Genomic DNA, 23,691 nt, shown 5'->3' on the forward strand with positions numbered 1-23,691 from the left:
CCGCAATTACACACAGACACACACACAGACACAACGACACACAGACACACACAGACACACACACAGACACAACGACACACACAGACACACACAGACACAACGACACATACACAGACACACACACAGACACAACGACACACATAGACACAACGACACAGACAAAACGACACAGACACGACACACACAGACACACGCACAGACACACACACAGACACAACGACACACACAGACACAACGACACACATAGACACGACACAGACAAAACGACACACACACAGACACAACGACACACACAGACACACACAGACACAACGACACATACACACACAGACACACACACAGACACAACGACACACATAGACACAACGACACAGACAAAACGACACACACAGACACAACGACACACAGACACACGCACAGACACAACGACACAGACACACACAGACACAACGACACATAGACACAACGACACAGACAAAACGACACACACACAGACACATACAGACACGACACACACAGACACACACAGACACACACAGACACAACGACACATACACACACAGACACACACACATACACAACGACACACATAGACACAACGACACAGACAAAACGACACACACAGACACAACGACACACAGACACACGCACAGACACAACGACACAGACACAACGACACATATAGACACAACGACACAGACAAAACGACACACACACAGACACATACAGACACGACACACACAGACACAACGACACACACAGACACGACAGACACACATACACGACACACACAGACACAACGACACAGACAAAACGACACACAGACATATACAGACACGACACACACAGACACAACGACACACACACAGACACGACACAGACACAACGACACACACACAGACACGACACAGACACAACGACACACACACGACACACACAGACACAACGACACACACACAGACACAACGACACAGACACACAGACACAACGACACACACAGACACACAGACACACAGACACAACGACACACACAGACACAACGACACAGACACACAGACACAACGACACACACACAGACACACACATACATACAAAGACACAAAGACACACAACAACGATCCCACGTGTAGCGATAACAGACTGTTACAGAAAGTGTTGTTCGTGAGCACCTATGAAGGCAGTCACAACGCCCGGCCGCCTTTGTCTCCCCAGTGGCGATGTTTACACATCGCACCAGGTACTCATTTGAGGCTGAGTCGACCTAGGGGAGGCCCTGAACCCATTCCAATAATTGTGACTGGCGTTGGTCGTGAGTGGTAATTGAACTTGGATCTCCGGGTTGGTCTCGCCGTCGTTAACCACTAATCACAAACAACAACAACCGCCAATCGCCACTAAGTGATGGTGACGTCACCACAGGCGCTTGTGCCAGGCCAGGTGCACTTTAAGGCCACGTAAAGTGTCGAGAGTCCGCTGGCAGGAGGTCACGGGACAGACCCAGCAGGTGCCACGGGTCGACTTAGATGACTACTGGTAGATACACCTGTGGGGCCCGACGTCCACCCCACCGCCCTCGCTAGGCAGGTGGGGCACGATGTCCGCCCGGTCCGCTCCACCGTGTCGGTTGGCTCCCGCCGAGCCCTCGCCGACCGAGTGACGGGGCCCTCCGCGCTAGCGCCCTCTCCGAGGGACATCCTCGTGCTGCTGGCTCGTAGCCGCAAGAGGTTAGACCACACACCCGTGCACTCCGCACGTGCACGGCGACCAGTCCGCCCGGCACGCCGCGCCGCACAGCTCCCCACTCTTCAACGGAACCACGGGGGCCGAGGCCTATACGTTGAGTTTTCTCGTGCGCACGGTGGGCGCGTGCAATTCCTCGTCGGTACCGCCCTCCGCACGCGTTGCCGTCGTCCGTTACGCGTGGCACCTTCCCACGGGGGCAGGGACGGCTCGTGCGCGCCCCCGTCGCCTGATTACCCCGCCCTCTACCCACAATACCTCTTGTGTTTGTTTTTGTCACTTGCTCTGCACCCCGACGGGTGCCACTGATGGGAAGGAATGGAGGCGATCGCTGCTCACTTTTGGCAGAAAAATTGCCACAATGTTATGAACTCCCTTTGCTTTGAAGGCAATCTGAGGCAGCTCTGTAGTGTCCGCTTCCGTGGGCCGTTCCCTCCGCGCACGACGGATTGCGTTGCCGCACGAGACATGCGAAGAAGCGATTCTTTGTTACGTTCCGCAGTGCTGCCGGCGTGAAAGTAGGATGCCACGGTGGCTAGGAGATGTTAACTCCCCCACCTGGTATGCAGGAGGTCATGGGTTCGATCCCGACCCTGACGCCTGCTGCTGCTGTATATTTGGAGTTTGCGTCTCTCTCTCTCTCTGCCTGTGGTCGCGTGGATTTTTCTCCGTGTCCTCCGGATTTTCGCTCCCCATTTATAATCAACATCGCCACGCATTTCAGAGTATTTGGCTGCTGCTATAAATGTCCACATGACGACAAGCCACATCGTTGAGCTATCATTTGTGATAGGCCAGGTTACTTCTGCCAAAGACGCTATATAGTTCAGTGGGCCTGGTACAATAAAAAAGTCAGTTGTAGTTCAATATGAATGCTTATTTATAATAAACAAACCCACACATGTCACGAAACTTTCCGTAACGACACCGGCACGCGGACTCAGCCCCGTGTGCATCTCTCGGCGTCTTCGTGCGTCTCTCTGTCTCTCTGTGTGTCTCTCTGTCTCTCTGTGTGTCTCTCTGTCTCTCTGTGCGTCTCTCTGTCTCTCTGTGTGTCTCTCTGTCTCTCTGTGAGTCTCTCTGTCTCTCTGTGTGTCTCTCTGTGTGTCTCTCTGTCTCTCTGTGCGTCTCTCTGTCTCTCTGTGTGTCTCTCTGTCTCTCTGTGAGTCTCTCTGTCTCTCTGTGTGTCTCTGTGTCTCGCTGTCTCTCTGTGCGTCTCTCTGTCTGTGTGTCTCTCTGTCTCTCTGTGTGTCTCTCTGTCTCTCCGTGCGTGTCTCTGTCTCTCTGTGCGTCTCTCTGTCTCTGTGTGTCTCTCTGTGTGTCTCTCTGTCTCTCTGTGCGTCTCTCTGTGTGTCTGTCTCTCTGTGTCTCTGTGTGTCTCTCTGTGCGTCTCTCTGTCTGTGTGTCTCTGTGTCTCTCTGTGCGTCTCTTTGTGTGTCTCTCTGTCGCTCTGTGCGTCTCTCTGTCTGTGTGTCTCTCTGTCTCTCTGTGTGTCTCTCTGTGTGTCTCTCTGTGCGTCTCTGTCTCTCTGTGTGTCTCTCTGTCTCTCTGTGTCTATGTGTGTCTCTCTGTCTCTCTTAGCGTCTCTCTGTCTCTCTGTGCGTCTCTCTGTCTCTCCATGCGCATCTCTGTCTCTCCATGCGTCTGCGCGTGTCTCTCCAATCCCCCAGGGCGCCTCGGGTTGGGCAATCAGGAGCTCCACCTGTGCCCGCAGCCGGTGGCCGTCCCTCCGCCCTACGAGCCGTGCACCGCGCACTGCGGCATCGACTGCTCCATGACGTCACCTTCAGTGGCAGGCTCCTGGCCTGCGGCAGCAGCCGGTACGAGCTGGGTTCAAAGTCTCATTTCTCTACCACTGCTCCTCTGTGGTTTGTTTATCGTCCTTCCCCCGCACCTCCGATTAGCGCGATTGGCTACGTACGGTGCGAAAGAAGTTCAACGGACGAAACTAAAACTATTAAACCAAACAATTTTTTTATTTTACCAGGTAAGGCCCACTGAGCGATGTAGCTCTTCGTCAGAAGTGACCTGGCCACAAATGATAGCGTAACAAAATGGCTTAATACGATGTAGAAATGTATGGAGCCAAATACTCTAAACGCGTTTTTCTAAATGTGGAGGGAAAACCCGCAGGAACCGGAGAAAAATCCACGCGACCGCGGTGAGAGAAAGACGCGCAAATATACAGCAGCAGCAGACATCAGGAATCGAACCCAAGGCTCCTGCATGCCAGGCGAGGTAGTTAACATCTCCTAGCCACCGCCTACATACAAAGACAAATGATCTCCCCCCCTTCCCGTCACGTGTAGCCTTAACAGACTTGGGGCAAGAGCTGTTAGCAAGCACCTATGAAGGCCGGCACTGTGGCACACGAGGGGGTGGGTGGCCAGCGCCACGCCCGGCCGCCTTTGTCTCCCCAGTGACGATGGTTTACGCACCATGCCAGGTACTCATTTGAGGCCGAGTTGACAACTGCACCGGGACGTATGCCCCCCTGGCCCCCCCCCCCCGCCCCCTCTACGTCTGCCCGACGCGAACCGCAGGTACAACAAACTGGGCCTGGATAAGATCTCGCACGACGGCGACGACGCCGCGTGCCCCGCGGAGCAGACGGAGGAGTCGCTGGTGCTCTCGCCGGTGCAGTCCAGCCCGCTGGACGGTGCCCGGGTGGTCCACGTGGCGCTGGGCACCGCTCACTCTGCCGCCGTCACAGGTGGGGCGCGAGTTGTGTTCAGATGCTTGAACAGCAAATATAAACCTTTTGCAAGGAATCAAGTTCCCGCATTAATCACACACGGTACTTGTTGTGAACGTGCAAACAAAAACATGCGCTGATAATTATACGTGGCGTTGTCTTTGAAACTGATTTGGCCGACACCAGAGACGGCCTTCGTTAGGGCATAGTCTCACCAGTGTCAGACGGAGGAACGACGCCAAAAGGCGAACATGATGTATGTCGACATTCTTTCGCACTGTACGTAGCCAACCGTGCTGATCAGATACTTAAATCTCCGTCTGCCTTGTCTTCGTCGCTCTCCTTCACCTCCGTCGTGTGCATCGTCCTCAAAATACCGAGCTGAGCAATTCTGCACGTAGCGCTCGTGCCATTGTGACGGACTCGGTCGTCAGTCCTGACGCGGTCAGTCGTGGCACGTTTGTAATCCACCAGGACGCACTCTCTCTGGTGTGTCCGTCTGTCCCGTCTCTCTTTGCCTCGTGTGTAGGGCGTCTCACTCCGCCTCCATCTCCCCCGTCTATCTCGTCCTGTCCCTGAACCCCCCCGCCTTCCTCTCTTCGGTCACCAGCCCTGGCAAATTCTTTGCCGATCTCGCCGCGTCTCGTCGTGCAGACACGGGCACGTGCTACACGTTTGGAAGCAACCAGCACGGGCAGCTTGGCGGGGGAGCTCGCACGAGCAGCCGGGCGCCGCAGCCGGTGGACGGGCTCGGCGGGGTGAAGGTGGTGCAGGTCACGTGCGGCGACGCCTTCACCGTGGCCGTCGCCGAAGGTGACGACGACGGTGCCGCTGCTGACGCCGCCGTGTGCACGTGTGAACGTGCGTGTGTGTGAACACGCGCGCGTGTGAACACGCGCGTGTGTGCGTGTGTGAATGTCCGTGTGTGAACGTGCGCGTGTGAACGTGCGTGCGTAGGGAGCAGTAGTGTAGCAGTTGTGTAGTGAGCGCGTTGCGTTACGAACCCAGAGACCCAAGTTCATTTTCAGCTCAGGCCACCAACACCGGTGACGATTATCTCAACCGGTCCTGGGCCTCTCCTAGGTCGCCATGAGGTGGTGCTGGCCACCCACCACCTCGTCTGCCGTGCCGGCCTAATATGGGGGATCTCTGTTATCTTTGTGTGTGTCTGTGCACTCCCCGCCTTCACCAACACGCACTGACCAGTGCGAAATAACCCTCACGGTGTGGGGGAGGCTCTCATCCAGCAGCTGAATGGTGAAAGGTCTGTAACCATGACCACCTTATGCTAGGGAGGTGGGGGCCTCTTTGCTCAGAGCACTTGGCTCAGACGCCCCACCATCAATATTGTCACTCCCGTGGTGATAAATTAAGTAACACTTTGTGTGGAGTCAGAGGTTGTTGTTTTTTGCACAGACTGGGCCCACCGCTGTAGGAATGGGGAATTTCCACCACCGGCAATGGAGATGAGCACTCAAGCAATGCTCCCTTGTCTCGCTGAAACATCCCCCGCTCGTGCGTGTGTGCGTCTCTCCGGTTTAGTTTCACGCAAGCCGCGCCAACGCGCGTTCACGCACGATGACTCGCGTTTGTGTCTTAAAAACCACGAGTTAACTTCGTTGCACAATGATAACCTGTGCAGATCCGTGCTCACGCGCGTGCGTGATTCTCTCGTGTGCTCGTGCCAGGAGGGCAAGTGTTCACGTGGGGGAAGGCCGCGCGGGGGAGGCTGGGCCGGACCGACGGCGAGGCCTGCGTCCCTGGGCCCGTGCAGCTCCAAGAGACGTTCCCCTACGCGGTCACCTCCGTGTCCAGCCGGCACGGCAACACGCTGCTCTCCATGCACTGCGCCTCACAGTGCCGATGACAACGCCGGCACGGCGTCGGCGTGACCGACGGTCCTGCGTCAACGCCCAAATTCCTCGCGGCGGCGGCGCCGGTGGCTTGCCCAAGCCCCACTCACAATGTTGAACATTGTGATGCCTCTGGATCGACCATCCACCCATTGTTGATGTTACTGGGTGATTTTACTAATTTTGACCTTTGTTCTTAACTGCCAAACTGCTTGCCTCAATGTCACTAACATTACCAAGTTTGGTTATACCTACAACTCCTCCTGGAAGGCCTCCCCATTGATGTTTGAGGGTTGTTTGACCATACCTCCCCACACTGGTCAATGTGGGTTAGTGAAGCGTGGGGCAGGACCACGTGGTGAGATATCCCTCGCCACGGATATCAGCCTGCGGCCAGGAATCGAACTCCGCTCACCCAACTCAGCGTGCCGACCGCTGCACCGCCGCTCCTCCCCAGGTTGGGCTAGGATGGTCAAATGTGTGCTGGGATATATGTCGCGGGATGTGATACAAAATCACGAACAGTTCACTGTGCCACTGAACAAAACGTTCCGATTTTTTATTGTCAATACATTTGTATTTATATTTACGTGCGTGGAGCATTACTTACATACTCCACGGGTGGCACATTGGTTTACTCCTCCCCCCCCACACAGCCCCCCCCCCTCCTGCTCCCCCACACAGCCCCCCCCTCCTGCTCCCGCACACAGCCCCCCCCCCCCCTCCTGCTCTCCCACACAGCCCCCCCTCCTCCTACTCCCCATAGCCCCCCACATTTCTCCCCACGGGAACAGATGCCCCAAATTGAATCGTTTTTTCTCATGTCGCGCGAATCCCCCTTCTTGACGTCGTCACTGCGCCTTCTGGTGGCACTGGTGCCACTGTGCCCGCCACTCGTCGGCCTGCAGGAGGCTTGCCGAGATGGCACAGCCGGCGCTCCGCAGCCTGGCGAGCACCTCCGGGAAGAGGCGCGTCGCGAAATCTTGAGACGCCGACACGCAGGGGTCGCCGGCGGTTATTTCTGCGCAAACGAAACGAGAGCCAAAGTAAACATCGAGATTCTTAAGGTTAAAATTTAGCAGCCGCCCGATGGGTTAGGTAAAAAAAACTGGTTGCCAATTTTTTCACGCATCATCATCATCATCAAGAACCATGGGGCAGATAGCCCCGCGGGTGTCCACTGCACGTTTCGTCATTTGTTCCCATTTTCCTCTCTGTCATGTAGTGCTAGTATGGTCAAGCAGGGCCACACCTATCTGGCACCAATCTCTTATTTTGTGGTCATGAGATTCGCTCTGTTAGGTCTTCCTCTCTTTCCGGTTCCTTCCATTCTTCCCGAACAACACCATTTTTTATTACTTCTCTTTTTGCCATACCTCTCAGGTTCATTGCCATTTACCCAGAGAATCCCTCTCACCGAGCGAGTCTTCGGAATTTCGGGACTTACTGCCAAGTATGGAAATTTAAATGGAAAAAAATTTAATTGGCAACCTTCTGATTGCGAGCGGCACGCTGGAGCTCGGAGACAACGCCACTGACACGAGGCCCCAAGGAGCCTGCGTCTCTCCCCGCGGTCACTGCGTGGATTTATCTCCGGGTCCCTCCGGTTTTCCCCTCCACATTTAGAATCAACGTCACCACGCATTTAGAGTAGTTGGCTGCGAGAAATCTCCACATGATGATCATGATGATAAGCCCACATATCATTTGTGGCCAGGTCACTTGTGAAAAAACAGCTAGACAGCTCAGTGGGGCCTTGCCTGGAATAAAGTGCCCCCACTGTCACGTGCTATGCAGAAGGGCCGCTACGACTCGCCTCTCTGCAGCTGCAGGAAGCCGTCCCGGTGCTCCGCGGCCACCTCCACGGTGGCCCCACGCGGCAGAGCGAGGCTCAACAGCTGTGCGTGGAAGCAAGCCCCGACGATGTCGCTCGCGCCGGACGAGTAGTGCAGGACGATCGAGACCGCTCCTGTACGACGCCCGCCCGAGAATCAGAGGCAGCCTCCACCCGTCTTGGCGAAGGTCGGGGCAAGGTGGCGTCTGTCGAGCGGCACCCGCCAAGGTCATCGACGAGGACGCGTGCGGCAGGAGGCCGCCCTGCCACGGGCCCCTGTTCTGGGTTAAGGGCTCCACGTCGAAACTCGCGAGGACCGTTTCCACCACGCCGCTCAGCGCGGGCTCACGAAGGTGCGGTGGTGGGTGGGGGTTCAGGTGTTGTACCGCGCGTACGTTGGAACTTCTTTCACACCTCATGTAGCCGACCGTGCTAATCGGAGGTGCAGGGGCAAGGACGACAAACTGAACACTGCAACACTCTAACAAGGTCAACGCTAATTAAAATTGCGAAGCGGTGAGAACGTTGACACGTGCTCCGTTCCTGGACACCGCTGAATCGACGGTCGGCACGGAGAACCGAGGTCTCCCTGGGCCGCCCCGTCCCGTGGGCTCCGGTGCAGTTACACCGCCTGCACACTCGACAGCCAAGCCACTGAGTTGCCTGTGGCACGGTCTGGCACGCAGCCGAACAAAGTCCCGGTCCCATGCAACCTGCCGCACTCACCGCACGCTTTGTTTAGTCGGAGGAGGTACTTCCTGTTGCTTGCATCCTTCGGTAGTTCACTTGCCCTGCAACGCAACAAACGTAGTTCATTAGCCCTGCAACGCAACAAACGTAGTTCATTAGCCCTGCAACGCAACAAACGTAGTTCATTAGCCCTGCAACGCAACAAACGTAGTTCACTTGCCCTGCAATGCAACAAAAGTAGTTCATTAGCCCTGCAACGCCACAAAGGCCACACTGGCAAAGCGGACCGAACATGGAAACGGTCTCCAGCCAAGCGGAAACTGGGCTTTGTAAATGTTGGAAAGGGCCACGGTCAAGTCAAGTGTGGGAGCACATGCCCGGACGGCAGCATCCACTCTGGGTCGCTCAACCCCCAGGGGTCCCTTCCGGCAAAGCCCCCATAGCAAGCCCCCTTCCCCAGGGGTCCCTTCTGGCAAAGCCCCTCAAGCAAGCCCCCTTCCCCAGGGGTCCCTTCTGGCAAAGCCCCTCAAGCAAGCCCCCTTCCCCAGGGGTCCCTTCCGGCAAAGCTCCTCAAGCAAGCCCCCTTCCTATCCCCGAGTCTCGATCTGATGCAGCCTCGCGAGACCATGAGGCCATCCTCCTCGGCCTCTCCTCCAGCCCACGAGTTTCTCGAGCGCAGAGAATCCGGTGGGCAAGGGGTCAACGCGAAGGGGCAACTTCAACGCGAAGGGGCAGCGTCAATACGGAGGGGCAGCTTCAACACGGGGGGCAGCTTCAACACGGGGGGCAGCTTCAACACGGGGGGCAGCTTCAACACGGAGGGGCAGCGTCAACACGGGGGGCAGCTTCAACACGGGGGGCAGCGTCAACTGGGAGGGGCAAGCGAGGAGCCACGTGCTCAAGGTGTGGAGAAGCCTCACGTGGTGATGACGTCGGCGAAGGGAACGCCAACGTTGACCGTGAGGGATTTGCCGAAGGCTGTGGGAATCACAAAGCAGGTGGTTGCCGTCCGAGCGTCTCGCGTGTGGCATCTCTCAAACATTCCATTTTGTCTCTTTCACCGTTTTATTGCACTTACGCTGCCGGTGTCGTGTACGTTTGTATGTGTAGAGGAGTAAAATGGGGACGTGACGTCATGTGTGCCGTCCAGTGCGATGATGTCACGGAACGTGGCATCATGCACGCTGGGGGGCTCGATGACGTCATGTCTCGTCTAGTATTTAAGGGGGACCCCGTGACGAAAGCGGGGTCACTGCGGGAACGGGTAGAGTGAGAAGGGTGGAGAGGGAACCAGGGGTAGAGAGGGATCGACGAGAGTCAGGAGTGAAGCCGGTGGTAGCCGTAGGAGGTGCTGCTCTTCCCGGTCGGTGGGGTTGGCTAGTGCCCCCATCCGACTCGAGGGAGAGAGACCGGAGCTAGCCGGGCTGGACCAGGACTTAGTGTAGGACCCCTAACCCCTGGGAAGTTGTCCCACCCTTTGTGCTATTGTAATACACTTAATAAACCTTTGGCGAAAGCCCTTACCTTCAAGCCGTCTCCGAGTCGTCGTCGGGAACTCCTCAACACATGTATTAATTTACGTGACTTCCGCACAGCTGTGATCGACGTAGCACTCAGAAATCTCTCCGGATTCGGTGTGCAGTGAAAGCGGTGGCCACCCTCTCCACACACCTGTTCACGCTCACACCTGTTCACACAGACAGCCGCTCACCTGTCCTCCTCTGCCTGCCAGGTATAAGGACCGGTCGCTGTGTTCCTTACAGCCCGGGCATACGCACCTGTGAGATCTCAGCCTGGTGCCCTGTGGAGAAGGCCACGGCCCCACGGTGAGGGGCACCTCACACACACACACCTGCGTGAACACCTGTATGAGCACCTGTATGGAGAGCTGCATGGACACCTTTACACACAGCAAGGATCCCCCGTTAGTAGCGAGTCGCAGCACCTGTGAAGGCCGCCGGCACGACGCACGAGCGGGGTGGTGGGCAGTAACCACGCCCGGTTTGTCTCTCTCCCCGGCAGGTTGGTGATGTTTACACTCCGCACCGGGTAGACATTTAAGGCTGAGTAGACCTAGGGGAAGGCCCAGGATGGGTTGAGACGCCCGTCACCTGGCGTTGGCTGCGAGAGAGAACTGAACTCGGGGGGGGGGGGGTTTGGTGGTTCGGAGCGCGGCGAGAAAGCCGCCACACAAAATAACCACGCGGCTCGGCAGAGGGGTCAGGCAGGAAGCTTCGCTGCTGCCAGCGGGATTACAGAGAGGATCCCTCGTGGGTTTTCACTGCCGTTCGCTTCGGGGACACAGTGAGGCGTAAGCGTAGATTGAGGAAAGTATTTAACGGGGTCGGCTGGTTAAACTAAACTTTTTACGTGGTCTAACCCAAAAAAAACGCATTATGGATTAAACTAAATTATCAAAAAAAATTTTCAGAAGCGACCTGGCCACCCACAAATGATAGCTCATCGAAGTGTCGTCTCGTGTGGAGGAGATGCGTAGCCCCAGCGAGGAGGTTCTGTGAACTCGTGTGTGGTTACGAGCAAGCGTCGTCCCCGCTCTCTCCGCGTCTGTCCAGGAGGCCGGTGCTCGCCGGGGCTGAGAATTTCACAGTCTTCATCAAGAACACAATCAGGTTCCCCAAGTTTGACTTCAGCAAGTGAGACATTCGACACACGCATATATACACGCACGTATATATGCACAAAGACAAAGCTGCCCCAAATAGCCTTAACAGACTGTAGGGGCAAGTGCTGTTAGCGAGTCGCACCTGTGAAGGCCGGAACGGCGCACGAGGGGGTGAGTGGCCAGCACCACGCCCGACCGCCTTTGTCTCCCCAGTGGCGATGTTTACACACCGCACCAGGTATTCACCTGGGGCTGAGTCGTCCTACGTGTGATTGTACGTGCGGTCACTGCATTGCACGCTTTCAGATACGCTTCTGCGGCTATCTGGAACGCTCTTCACTCCCCTACCAGGAAGCCACTGGAGCGGTGCACTTTTAAATCATCATCGAGATTGACAAACTCATTTATTTAGAACTGATTTGTGTTCAATTTTGATTTAAAGCTTTCGTGACTGCAGTAATTAATATTCTTAGTTCTTTCGGTAAAGTCACGTTGAAGGGAAACAACAAAATAATACTATATATAATTATTTTTATATTGCTTTATATATATTTTATTATTTTGTTGCTTCCCTTCAACGTGACTTTACCGAAAGAACTAAGAATATGATTTGTGTTCAGTTTGTTGTCCTTCCCCCGCAACTCCCGATTAGCACAGTTGGCTACGTACAGTGCGAAGGAAGTTTAACACACACACATATACACATACATGCACATATACATACATACATGGTTTTTTTGTTTTTTTCAGTTTATTTATTTTGGTATAGCCCTGTGAGCCATTCGGCTATTGAATCGGGTGCAACCACAACAAAAAAAACCTAAAACACGAACAAGAAAACATCTTAAAGTGACCATGTGACTGTGCAAACAGAAAATCCATGACAAAAACGGCAAAATATTCCTGAAAAAAAGCACCGTACACCAACGCTGTGCAAAAAAAATCCCAGTGGGATGCAAGTCAAACAACAACAACAGCCACAATAAAACTTAGATTAAGGCCATCAGTCTAACTCCGTACTACAACAAAACAAACATGTCCAACCCAAAAAAACGTTTTCGAAAATCACCAAAAAATAAAGCCATAATTGCAACGTAACAGTGATCATAGGGACTGTGACCGAATTTTTACAATAAACTACGTAAATAACATGTAACACCAAATCCTAGAGCCATAGCTGGCTGCATGAGTTACTCCACAACAACAGAAGCATCAGTCGGAGTATCAAATTTTGCAATGCACCTTTAAGATCAGCACGCTAAATCAAAATACAGATAATACTTTGCAGCGTCATCCGGAGCGAAACATTTTATTTTATTTTACGCCAATGAATAGCAGTGGCAGCAAGGGGTGTACAACTCCTCTAGAGCAGTTTTGAGAGAAGATCTCATTGGTAGCGATTCAAGTTGCAGTTTTTGTACGCCAATAGGGAATGTGAAGCTGGTAAATGAGCGAAGACCTGAGGTCAAATTTGTTCTTTGAAACAGAGAGGAGATCCAGTAGGTAGTCTGCGGATTTTTTTGTAAGTACATCGTGAATAAATAAGATCTGGTGCACAAGCCGTCGAACATTACGAGATGTTAAGTTTGACCCAATGTAGAAATCATAGTGGTGAGTCCTATATGGGCATTTCAATGTAAATCTTAAGGCCGAGTGATAGATGGAATCAAGCTTCTTCAGTACAGTACTTGAGGCTGATTTATACACGATGTCACAGTAGTCAAGTAGAGGCAGTATGGTAGCTTTTATCAATTCCAAACGGAACATTGGGGGGAAGCAGTGCTTGTGTCGATACAGAAAACCAATTTTTATTTTTGTCTTTTTACCAATATAGTCAATGTGATCTTCAAAATTCAGTAGTAGAATGCAAGCGATGGTAAGCGAGCACCTATTAAGGCCTCCATCACACACACACAGACCTACATCGCACACACCTACATCACACACACACCCCTCCATCACACACACCTACATCACACACACCTACATCACACACACCTGTACTGCACATACACACCCACCTGCATTTTGCACACACACACCTCCATCAGACACACACACACCTTTACTGCACACACACACACTGCACACACACCTGTACTGCACGCACACACACCTGTACTGCACGCACACACACCTGTACTCCACGCACGCACACACACCTGTACTCCACACGCACACACACACACCTGTACTGCACGCACACACACACACACCTGTACTGCACGCACACACACACCTGTACTGCACACACACACACACCTGTACTGCACACACACACACACCTGTACTCCACACGCACACACCTGTACTGCACACACACCTGTACTGCACACACACACACCTGTACTGCACACACACACACACCTGTACTGCACACACACACACCTGTACTACACACACACACCTGTACTGCACACACACCTGTACTGCACACACACACACCTGTACTGCACACACACCTGTACTGCACACACACACACACCTGTACTACACACACACCTGTACTGCACACACACACCTGTACTGCACACACACACACTGCACACACACACACCTGTACTGCACACACACACACACCTGTACTATACACACACACACACCTGTACTACACACACACACACACCTGTACTGCACGGCACAGTGGTGCGGTACAGCAACTGCTCCGTCACTGTCACTGCCACCTCCACGTGACTCGAGGGAGCGCCAGAGGAGCCTCTTGTCTGGTGATATATAACAAAGGCAAAGATCCCCCGTGTAGCCTTCACGGACTGTTGGGGGCAAGTGCTGCTAGCGACGGCCGGCATGGCACCCTCGATGAGGCGTGGCCAGCACCACGCCCGGCCGCCTTTGTCTCCCCCAGTGTTAATGGTTACACTCCGCACCAGGCACTCACGGTACACCCTCACCCTGCCCTCGTCTCCGTGTGCCCCCGTGTCCACCCGTGTCCACCCGTGTGTCCGGCGTGCCAGGCGTAACGTGCTGGAGCGCGCCGAGGCGGACTACCTGAAGCGCTGCCGCTACAGCGCCACGGCCGCCCCCTACTGCCCGATCTTCCGCCTGGGCCAGCTGGTGCGCGCAGCCGGGGAGGACTTCCACAGCCTCGCCGTGGAGGTGGCGCCCTGCCTGGCAACACGCCGCGGACATGACTCACTACGTGTACACGGCGTGTACACCACGTACACACAGGGTGCATACTCCACCCCCTCCACTCCCAATGAGTGATGGGGCAGTTGTGGAGAGAATGGAGAGGTTTCTGTACCTGGGCAGTGTGCTTATGACCAGCTCCAGTTTGGCAGTCGATGTCTCACTTCGAATCAGTCCAGCGGCGTTATCTTTTCACTCAGCAGCTACAACACATTCCTGCGGAGGGAGCTGGTAGGAACGTTGGGTTGCTCGGTCAATGGCCAGGGTCAACGGCGGCACCACGTGGTGTATTCCGCAAATATGCCCGACTGTGAGGGCGGGCACAAGACGGCGTGAGTAGGTTAAACGTTGAGTTTTATAAGGGCACCACGGGGTGACCAGCCCCTCCCCACCCAGCCACACCCCTACCACCACCCACCCACCCAGCCCCACCCTCCCCACCCAGCCCCTCCCCACCCTCCACTCCCCACTCAGCCCCTCCCTCCCCACCCAGCCCCTCCCCACCCTCCCCTCTCTACCCAGCCCCACACCTCCCATTTTTGTATGCACGACGGACGGACGGACACAATAATCCCCTGTGGGCTGGTGTAACCAGGAGGTTCCTACCAGTATAATGCTGCTGTGTGGAAGCTGCCTGGCTTGTTGCTCCGCAAGAATCTTTGGATCTTCGTGCCCACAGTGATATCCTTCCTTCTCTATGCTTACAAAACATGGAGCCCTGTAAAGAAACATCTTGGCTGGTTTGAAACATTCAGGCAAGCCTGTCCACGATCAATCCTGGGTTTAACCAGGCTGGATTGTGTGATGAGCTCACAGATCCTTTACTGATCTGGACAAAGTCCCATTGGTGAGATCCTCCATTGGCTGGGTCATGTAGCCCACATGCCAAACCACAGCATGCCCAAACAGCTTTTGTTCGGCCGGATAGAGAGGGCTAAACGAGCGTGGCATGGGCTAGAGAAGAGATGGCATTATGTGGTAACAGAGGATATGGAGCTGAGTGGACTTGAAACTTGAATTTGGAGTGGAGTTGCCAATGACTGGTACGAGCAGTGTCAAGATCGGCCTTTATGGAGACTTGTGAAGGACGCTGCTACTGGGCAGTTGGAGGCAGTCGCCCTCCAACACCACCGGAGGGCGGAGGAGCGACGCTCACAAAAACAAGTGTAACGTCGGGTGGCTAAAACAGTGAGTTGGCACAGTGGGGGGCACAGCTGGTGCATCAACCAGTCGTCTCGGTCAGTCAAAACATGGCACCTGCTGGGTCTGTCCCGTGACCTCCCGTCAGCGAGCCTTCGACACTTCACGTGGCCGCAAAGTGCACCTGGCCTGGCACAGGTGCCGTGGTGACGTCACCTTCACTTAGTGGCGTATGGCGGGTATTGGTAATGCTGTGTTAATGCTGTGTGTGTGTAATGCTGTGTGTGTGTAATGCTGTGTGTGTGTAATGCTGTGTCTGTGTAATGCTGTGTAATGCTGTGTAATGCTGTGTCTGTGTAATGCTGCGTGTGTGTAATGCTGTGTGTGTGTAATGCTGCGTGTGTGTAATGCTGTGTGTGTGTAATGCTGTGTGTGTAATGCTGCGTGTACAGGGTGGCGTTATCGGGGTTCAGATCGAGTGGAGCTGTAACCTGGACCGCCCAGCGAGTGAGTGCCACCCCGTCGACTCCTTCAACCGCCTCGACGCAGCGCGACCCCACCTCAATGCCTCCTCCTCGGGGTACAACTTCAGGTGGGCCCCTTCACTCTCACCATCTTCCTTAACCCCTCACCGTAACATTAACCCTCACCGTAACTCTCACCATAGCATTAACCCTCACAGTAACATTAACCCTCACAGTAACATTAACCCTCACCGTAACATTAACCCTCACCGTAACTCTCACCGTAGCATTAACCCTCACAGTAACATTAACCCTCACCCTAACATTAACCCTCACCGTAACATTAACCCTCACCCTAACATGAACCCTCACCCTAACATTAACCCTCACCGTAACATTAACCCTCACCCTAACATTAACCCTCACCGTAACATTAACCCTCACCCTAACATGAACCCTCACCCTAACATTAACCCTCACCGTAACATTAACCCTCACCCTAACATTAACCCTCACCGTAACATTAACCCTCACCGTAACATTAACCCTCACCGTAGCATTAACCCTCACCGTAACATTAACCCTCACCGTAACATTAACCCTCACCATAGCATTAACCCTCACCGTAACATTAACCCTCACCCTAACATTAACCCTCACCGTAGCATTAACCCTCACCGTAACATTAACTCTCACCGTAACATTAACCCTCACTGTAACATTAACCCTCACCGTAACATTAACCCTAACATTAACCCTCACCGTAACATTAACCCTCACCGTAACATTAACCCTCACCGTAGCATTAACTCTCACCCTAACATTAACCCTCACCCTAACATTAACCCTCACCGTTACATTAACCCTCACCGTAGCATTAACCCTCACTGTAGCATTAACCCTCACCATAGCATTAACCCTCACCGTAACATTAACCCTAACATTAACCCTCACCGTAACATTAACCCTCACACTAACATTAACCCTCACCCTAACATTAACCCTCACCCTAACATTAACCCTCACCCTAACATTAACCCTCACCCTAACATTAACTCTCACCCTAACATTAACCCTCACCCTAACATTAACCCTCACCGTTACATTAACCCTCACCGTAACATTAACCCTCACCGTAGAATTAACCTCTACCGTAACATTAACCCTCACCTTAACATTAACCCTAACTGTAACATTAACCTTAACATCAATCCCGAACTGCAACATTCACCCTAACCCTACCGTTAAAAAAACAAGAACCCCAACCAACGAACGTTACGCGCTGACCAACACCGCAACCCTTCAACCCGCACCCTTTCGGCCCATGCAGATTCGCCAAATACTACCGGTAGGCGGACGGCGGTGAGCAGCGGAAGCTCTTCAAGGTCTACGGCATCCGCTTTGACGTCCTGGTGTTCGGCAAGGTGAGCGCCACACGGGACATGCGACCTATTTTATTCACGTTTCCCTTTTATCTTAACTTTGCGTGAAGTGGCCTTGAACGTTGTGGTACGAAATGCGCTCTGCTCTTTAAATAAAGATCGTTATTAGTTTCTTATTATTGTTTGGCCAGGTGACATCGTGGTAATTCAGGCACGAGTTCACGAGAATGAGACTTGGCCAGTTGCCAAATCTCAGCCTCACTCACAGACCCTTCTGGGACAGTCAAAAAAAGAAACAGTGACTCACTGCGAGACATCGTTAATAGTTATCCTAGTGATGAACTCGTGGTTTCTCTCATAGAAATGTGGAATTTACAGCTCTGATTGAGATGGGAGTGCAGCAAAAGCCAGTGTTGCACTGTACTTACTATGCTGCCCGTAAGTATGCTCTAAAACTTAATCAACTCTGCTCTGACCAGCATGGTGAAGTATGGTCAAATAACCCCCCCCCCCTCAAGACCCACATGGTGTGTGGCGTGGGAATATCCTCATCCAGAAGTGGATTGACCCTGAGCTGCAAACGAACATATACATAATGAACTAACCATGACCCTTGACCCAGGCGGGCAGGTTCAGCATCGTTCCCACGGCCGTGAACGTGGGATCAGGCCTGGCCCTGCTCGGAGCGGTGAGACACATCTCCCCCTTGCTCTCCCTTTCTCTCTCCTCACTCTCACAGCCCCCACACTCTCCCACTTGCTCCCCGTCTCACTCATTCCCCCTCACTCACTCACTCATTCTCTCTCGCGTTTTGCAATGATTCAATCTGTGCATCATCCATTGTCCTAACCGCTCAGTCACAGGTAACAGCGTTCGCTAAATAGCACTCTTCCCCTCGCTTCCCCTCCCGCTCTTCCCATCTCATCTCCGCCCTCACATTTTCCTCTCCCTTCCCTCACTCTGCAGCTCCTTGCCAGCCTCACCCTCTCCTTGTCTCTCTCGCCCTCTCACCCCCATCTATTACGTCCTCCTTATCACACATCCTGACTGTACGTGTGAACAGTGGAACGTGTGTGCTACCCACGTGATCCGTATGTGTGTGACTGCATGGGCTACATGGTATATGTTAAGTTCAAGTTTATTTTGTTTCACCAGGTGTGAGCTCAAGAGGCAAGGACAAAGTCGCACTCGCAAGATTGTGTGAATGAGTGGGTGAGAGGAGATGGTGTGTGTGTGTGAACGAGTGGATGAGTGATCAGTTGAGTGAATGAATGAGTGGGTGACTGAGTGTTGATGAGTGGGTGAATGAGTGGGTAAATGAGTGGGTGAGATGGTGGGTGGGTGAATGAGTGGGTGATTGAGATGGTGGGTGGATGAATGAGTGGGTGCTTGAGATGGTACATGAGTGGGTTGGTGGGTGGGTGAGTGAGATGGTGGATGGGTGAATGAGTAATGGTGATTGAGATGGTACATGAGTGGGTGAGTGACTAGGTTGGCGAATGAGTGGTTCAGTGAGACTGTGAGTGAACGGGTAGTGAGTGAGTGAGATGATAAGCGAGCGAGCTAGTTTAAGTTAAAAGTTTTTTTTTCACCAGATGAACTCAAGAAACCAGGATGAGTCTCAATTGCCAGTGATGGGTTGCAGATATTACAAAATAAAAACAAAGTACTGCAATGAAGCACACAGAAATCAGTAGAAACACAACATGAGCAATAACAAAATATTGGACAGCGTAAAGCAATATTAAGTCTTTTTTTTACTGTTCGCAGTACCCATAATAGAGGTTTTTGTGTTAGATTTTCGCCATCTAACCCAAAAACCTCTTAGAGTTAATATTGGTTGCGAATTCCTCCGTGTTAAACTGATCGCAGTACATTTACAATTAAGATACAGAGATGTGGAACAAATATAATACGTAAACAAACAAGGATATATGATGTCAAGTGCAATTGCAAATGAAGTTAAATCTCTACAACATGTATCTATGTGTTTGTTACAGGGCGTCGGGAGTTAAGTGTGGTTAGCGCACTGCGCTACGAACCCCGTGACCCGAATTCGATCCCAGCTCATGGCCAACATTGGTGACGAAAATCTGAACCGATCCTGGGCTTCCCCTAGGTCGACTCAGCCTTAACTTAGTATGTAAACATCGGCACATGGGAAACAAAGGCGGCTGGGCATAGTGCTGGCCACCCACCTCCTCGTGTTGCCACCAGCCTTACTAGGTGCTCGCTAAAAGCACTTGCCCTGGCAGTCAATTAAAATGCTATATGGGGGATCTTTGTCTTTTTTTTCGGATATGGTAACGGTAGTAAGTAGGCGACCTCCGTTCGATTCCTGGCCACGGTTAACATCAGTGGTGAGTGATATCAGAAGCGGTTCTGGGCATCCCCAAGGTCGACTAAGCCTTCAAATGTAAAGGTTGACACCTGTCCTGCAGGTAGCAGTGATTGATTTGTACCACCGCTGCTGATGGACCACAGTGCTGACTGAAGAACGGCGTCTGGGTTTGGTCCACGGTGGAAAAAGGGTGGCGACCCCCTACTCATATGACTAGTAATAATGTAAATGTATAAAGCGCCCTTAAACAATCGCTGTCAGGGCGCTATGCATGGCAAGGCGGAAAATAGTTAACGACAACCAGGAGAAGAAGAAGTGAGAAGGACGTTTTAAACATAGATGTTTTTAGTCGAGATTTGAAGATTTGTCGTCTGTCTCGGAAGTCCGGACCTCGAACGGCAACGAGAGTTCCAGAGTTTAGGTGCCGCAATTGCTAAGACGCCGTCACCACCCTCCAAGTGTGAAGCCTGGAGCCCGTGGGGCAGTGAGCAATGCCGAATCTGAAGACCTTAACCATCTTGTCGCGGTGTGCAAAATATCAGCACTGGGGAGACAAAGGTGGTGGGCGGGGCACGGCGCTAGCCGCACCACCCGCTGGTGCGCCGGCCTCAACGGCAGCGCTTCGCCCAACGGTCCGCGTGCGCTGTGGAGGGGGGGGGGGTGATCTTTGTCGTTGTGACTGTGCCACACAGGGGGCGTTTTTCTGTGACCTGGTGCTGCTGTACCTGAGCAAGCGGAGCCCCTTCTATCGGGAAAAGAAATACGAGGAAGCCAGGTGAGAGTGTGTGTGTGTGGTCTCTGCGTGCGGAGAACTATAAACTGAAACTGTTTATTTTACCAGGTTAAGTGCCCGCTGAGCTGTGTAGCTCTTTTTCAGAAGTGACTTGGCTATCGCAAATTATAGTTCAACAAAGTGGCTTGTCGCGTGCAAATTTATAGTGGCCAAATACTCTCGGCGCACGTTGATTGTAAATGTGGAGGGAAAAACGGGAGAACCCAGAGAAAAATCCACGCGGCCACGGGGAGAGCATGCAATCTCCAAATATATTGGCGTCAGGCTTGGGATCAAACCCACGACCTCCTGCATACCAGGCGAGAAAGATAACATTCCACCAGTCTCATTTGCAAGAGTGACATGGGGGGGGGGGGCGGCATCAGTCCGCTGCCAGTAGTGGGTAAAGATTGCTTCTGCTCCCGTGTGTTTATGTGTAATTGTGTTGAGCGGTGGTGTAGCGGTTAGTGCGCTGCAGTATGTATGTTGAACTTTTTTCGCACCGTATGTAGCCAACCACGCTCATCGGAGGTGCTGGAGGACAAGCTGGTGACCCGAGTTCGATTCTCACTCACAATCCATACCAGTGACGACAATCTGAACCGGTCCTGGGCCTCCCCTAGGTCGACCAGCCTCAAATGTGTACCTGGTGCGGTGTGTAGTAAACATCGCCACTGGGGAGACTAAGGCGACCGGACGTGGTGGTGGCCACCCACCCCCTTGTGTGCCGTGCCAGCTTCCATAGGCGCTCGCGAACAGCACTTGCTCCTCCAGTCTGTTAAAGGCTATAAGGGGGAACTTTGTCTAATTCCAATGGAGTACTTTTCAGCGTCATTTTCGAATTTGCACCCTGACGTGGGCGGCACACAATGGCCTAACTCTTGTGAATAACGTCATGGGGATCGTCCACCGAGAGGCAGATGGCGGCGTACTATTATGGCCGACACATACCTCAAGTAATAACCAGGGTGGCCGCTGGGTTCAAACCGTGAAATACCACCGTGCCAAGATGTTAACTACCTCGCCTGGTATGCAGGAGGTCGTGGATTCGATCCCGACCTTGACGCCTGCTGTATATTTGTAGTTTGCGTGTCTCTCTCTCTCCCCGTCGTAGCGTGAAATTTTCTCCAGATCCTGCGGTTTTTCCCTTCACATTTAGAATCAACATCACACGTATTGAGTATTTGGTTGCTATACATTTCCACACGATAAGCCACTTCGTTGAACTATCATTTGTGGCCAGGTCCCTTCTGAAAAAGAGCTGCATAGATAGCTCAGTGGGCCTTACCTGGTAAAAAAAAATAGTTTAAGATGGTAAATAGAACCTCTGCAACGAGCGGCAAACACGCTACCTCTGGTCCACATCACGAACCGATGTAGCACCGGTGCGGTATGGTCTCATAACCCGCACGGCGCGGGGAAGGCCCTCATCCAACAGTGGATTGACAAAAAGGGCTGCACGTGTCCTCAAGACACATCTCTTGTTTTTCTCCGGTGCACAGGTTTCAGAGAGGAGAGAGCGTGCAGATGGGGATGAAGCGAGACTCTGTCACCATCGCTACCATCATCTGACGGCAGGAGCGCGCGCTCACACACACACGGCTGCCGTTCGCCGCCGAGTGACGGTGCCATCATCCGCGCCACGTGGGCCAGGCTAGGTGCACTTTGAGGCCGTCACGTGAATGCAAAAGTGTGGAAGGCTAGCTGCAGGCAAGAAGGTCGTGGGACAGACCCAGGTGTTGTTGTGAGTTAACCAACATAAACGTCTGGCAGGTGCATCACCCGTGCTCCCCACTGCGCCAACTTGCTGCGATTTAGGCGCCCGGCATTCCACTCGTTATTGTGAGGGTCGCTGCTCTGCCCTGTGTTGTGGGTGGAGGGCAATTGCGTTGCAGCTGCCCAGTAGTGTCCTTCATGAGCCTCCTCCACAGAGGCCGATCTTGACAACGCTGGTACCAGTTATCTACAAATCGAATCAGCTCCACATCCTCCTGTACCGCATCAATCCATCTCTTCTCCAGCTCATGCCACCGCGGTTATTTTGCCCCCTCCATCTGGCCAAACAGCTGCTGCTTGGCCATGTGGTGGCTGGGCATGCGGGCTACATGACCGTGCAAACGCAGCCTCGCCTGTCAGAGGAGCTCACTGATGATGGGGACTGTGACCGGATCTTTCAAAGATCTGAGTTCCTCACACAATTCAGTCTGGTTAATCTAGGATGGATCGTAGGCAGGCCAGCCTAATTGTTTAAAACCAGCCCAAATGCTCCTCTAAAGGGCTCCACGTTTCGCAAGCATAGCGAAGAGAGGGCATAATGCTCATACACACACGCACACATGCATTTATAAAGATACACAAAATATCATACAGAAACAAAACATTGTACATGTACACACAAATGATTCCGTGTGCAGCCTTATAGACTGTGCAGACAAGTGTTAGTGAGCACCTATTAAGACCAGCGTGACATGCAAGGAGGGTGGTGAGGCCAGCACCATGCCTGGCCGCCTTTGTCTCTCCAGTGTTGTTGTTTACACACCTCACCAGTTAATCACTCGAGGCCAAGCCAATCTAGGAGGAGACCCAGGACCGGTTCAGATAATTGTCATCATTATTGATCATGAGCTGGACTCGAACTCGGGTCGCCGGGTTCGTAGCGCAGCATGTTAACCACTGCACTACCGTTCCCCAAACAAAGATCCCCGTATAGCCTTAACAGACTATTGGGGCAAGTGCTGTTAGCGAGTAGCAGCGCCTATGAAGCCCGGCACGGCACACGAGGGGGTGGGCGACCAGCACCACGCCCGGCCGCCTTTGTCAAGACCGGTTCAGATGATCGTCACCGGTGTTGGCCGTGAGCGGGAATCGAACTCACGCATTGCCGGGTTCAGATTCAACTTGCTACCGCAGATGTCTGCGACGAGTAATTGAACTCGGGTTTACTGGGTTTGGGCTCGAGTGCAAAAAGTGCTATGACACAATACACATGGACGACCCCTTTTTAAATTCA

The 23,691-nt window shown here is 53.1% G+C and overlaps 1 protein-coding gene across 1 annotated transcript; it reads left to right on the forward strand.

Annotated features, from left to right (window-relative positions):
* Nucleotides 1-1,533: 1,533 nt before the first annotated feature.
* LOC142930352 (uncharacterized) lies at nucleotides 1,534-22,253 on the forward strand (the record flags this gene model as incomplete). The annotated part of the gene is made up of 14 exons (XM_076072475.1): nucleotides 1,534-1,724; nucleotides 3,411-3,560; nucleotides 3,874-3,978; nucleotides 4,284-4,453; nucleotides 5,090-5,248; nucleotides 10,545-10,638; nucleotides 11,386-11,466; nucleotides 14,408-14,549; nucleotides 16,175-17,057; nucleotides 17,326-17,339; nucleotides 17,539-17,610; nucleotides 18,191-18,256; nucleotides 20,602-20,684; nucleotides 22,184-22,253. Coding segments are annotated over 14 exons (2,280 nt in total), but the record flags the coding sequence as incomplete, so codon positions are not given.
* Nucleotides 22,254-23,691: the final 1,438 nt, after the last annotated feature.

The sequence above is a fragment of the Petromyzon marinus genome, chromosome 38 (genome assembly GCF_048934315.1).
Source record: "Petromyzon marinus isolate PM22_M1 ecotype Great Lakes invasive population chromosome 38, UKy_Petmar_22M1.pri1.0, whole genome shotgun sequence".
Taxonomy (NCBI): Eukaryota; Metazoa; Chordata; class Hyperoartia; order Petromyzontiformes; family Petromyzontidae; genus Petromyzon; species Petromyzon marinus.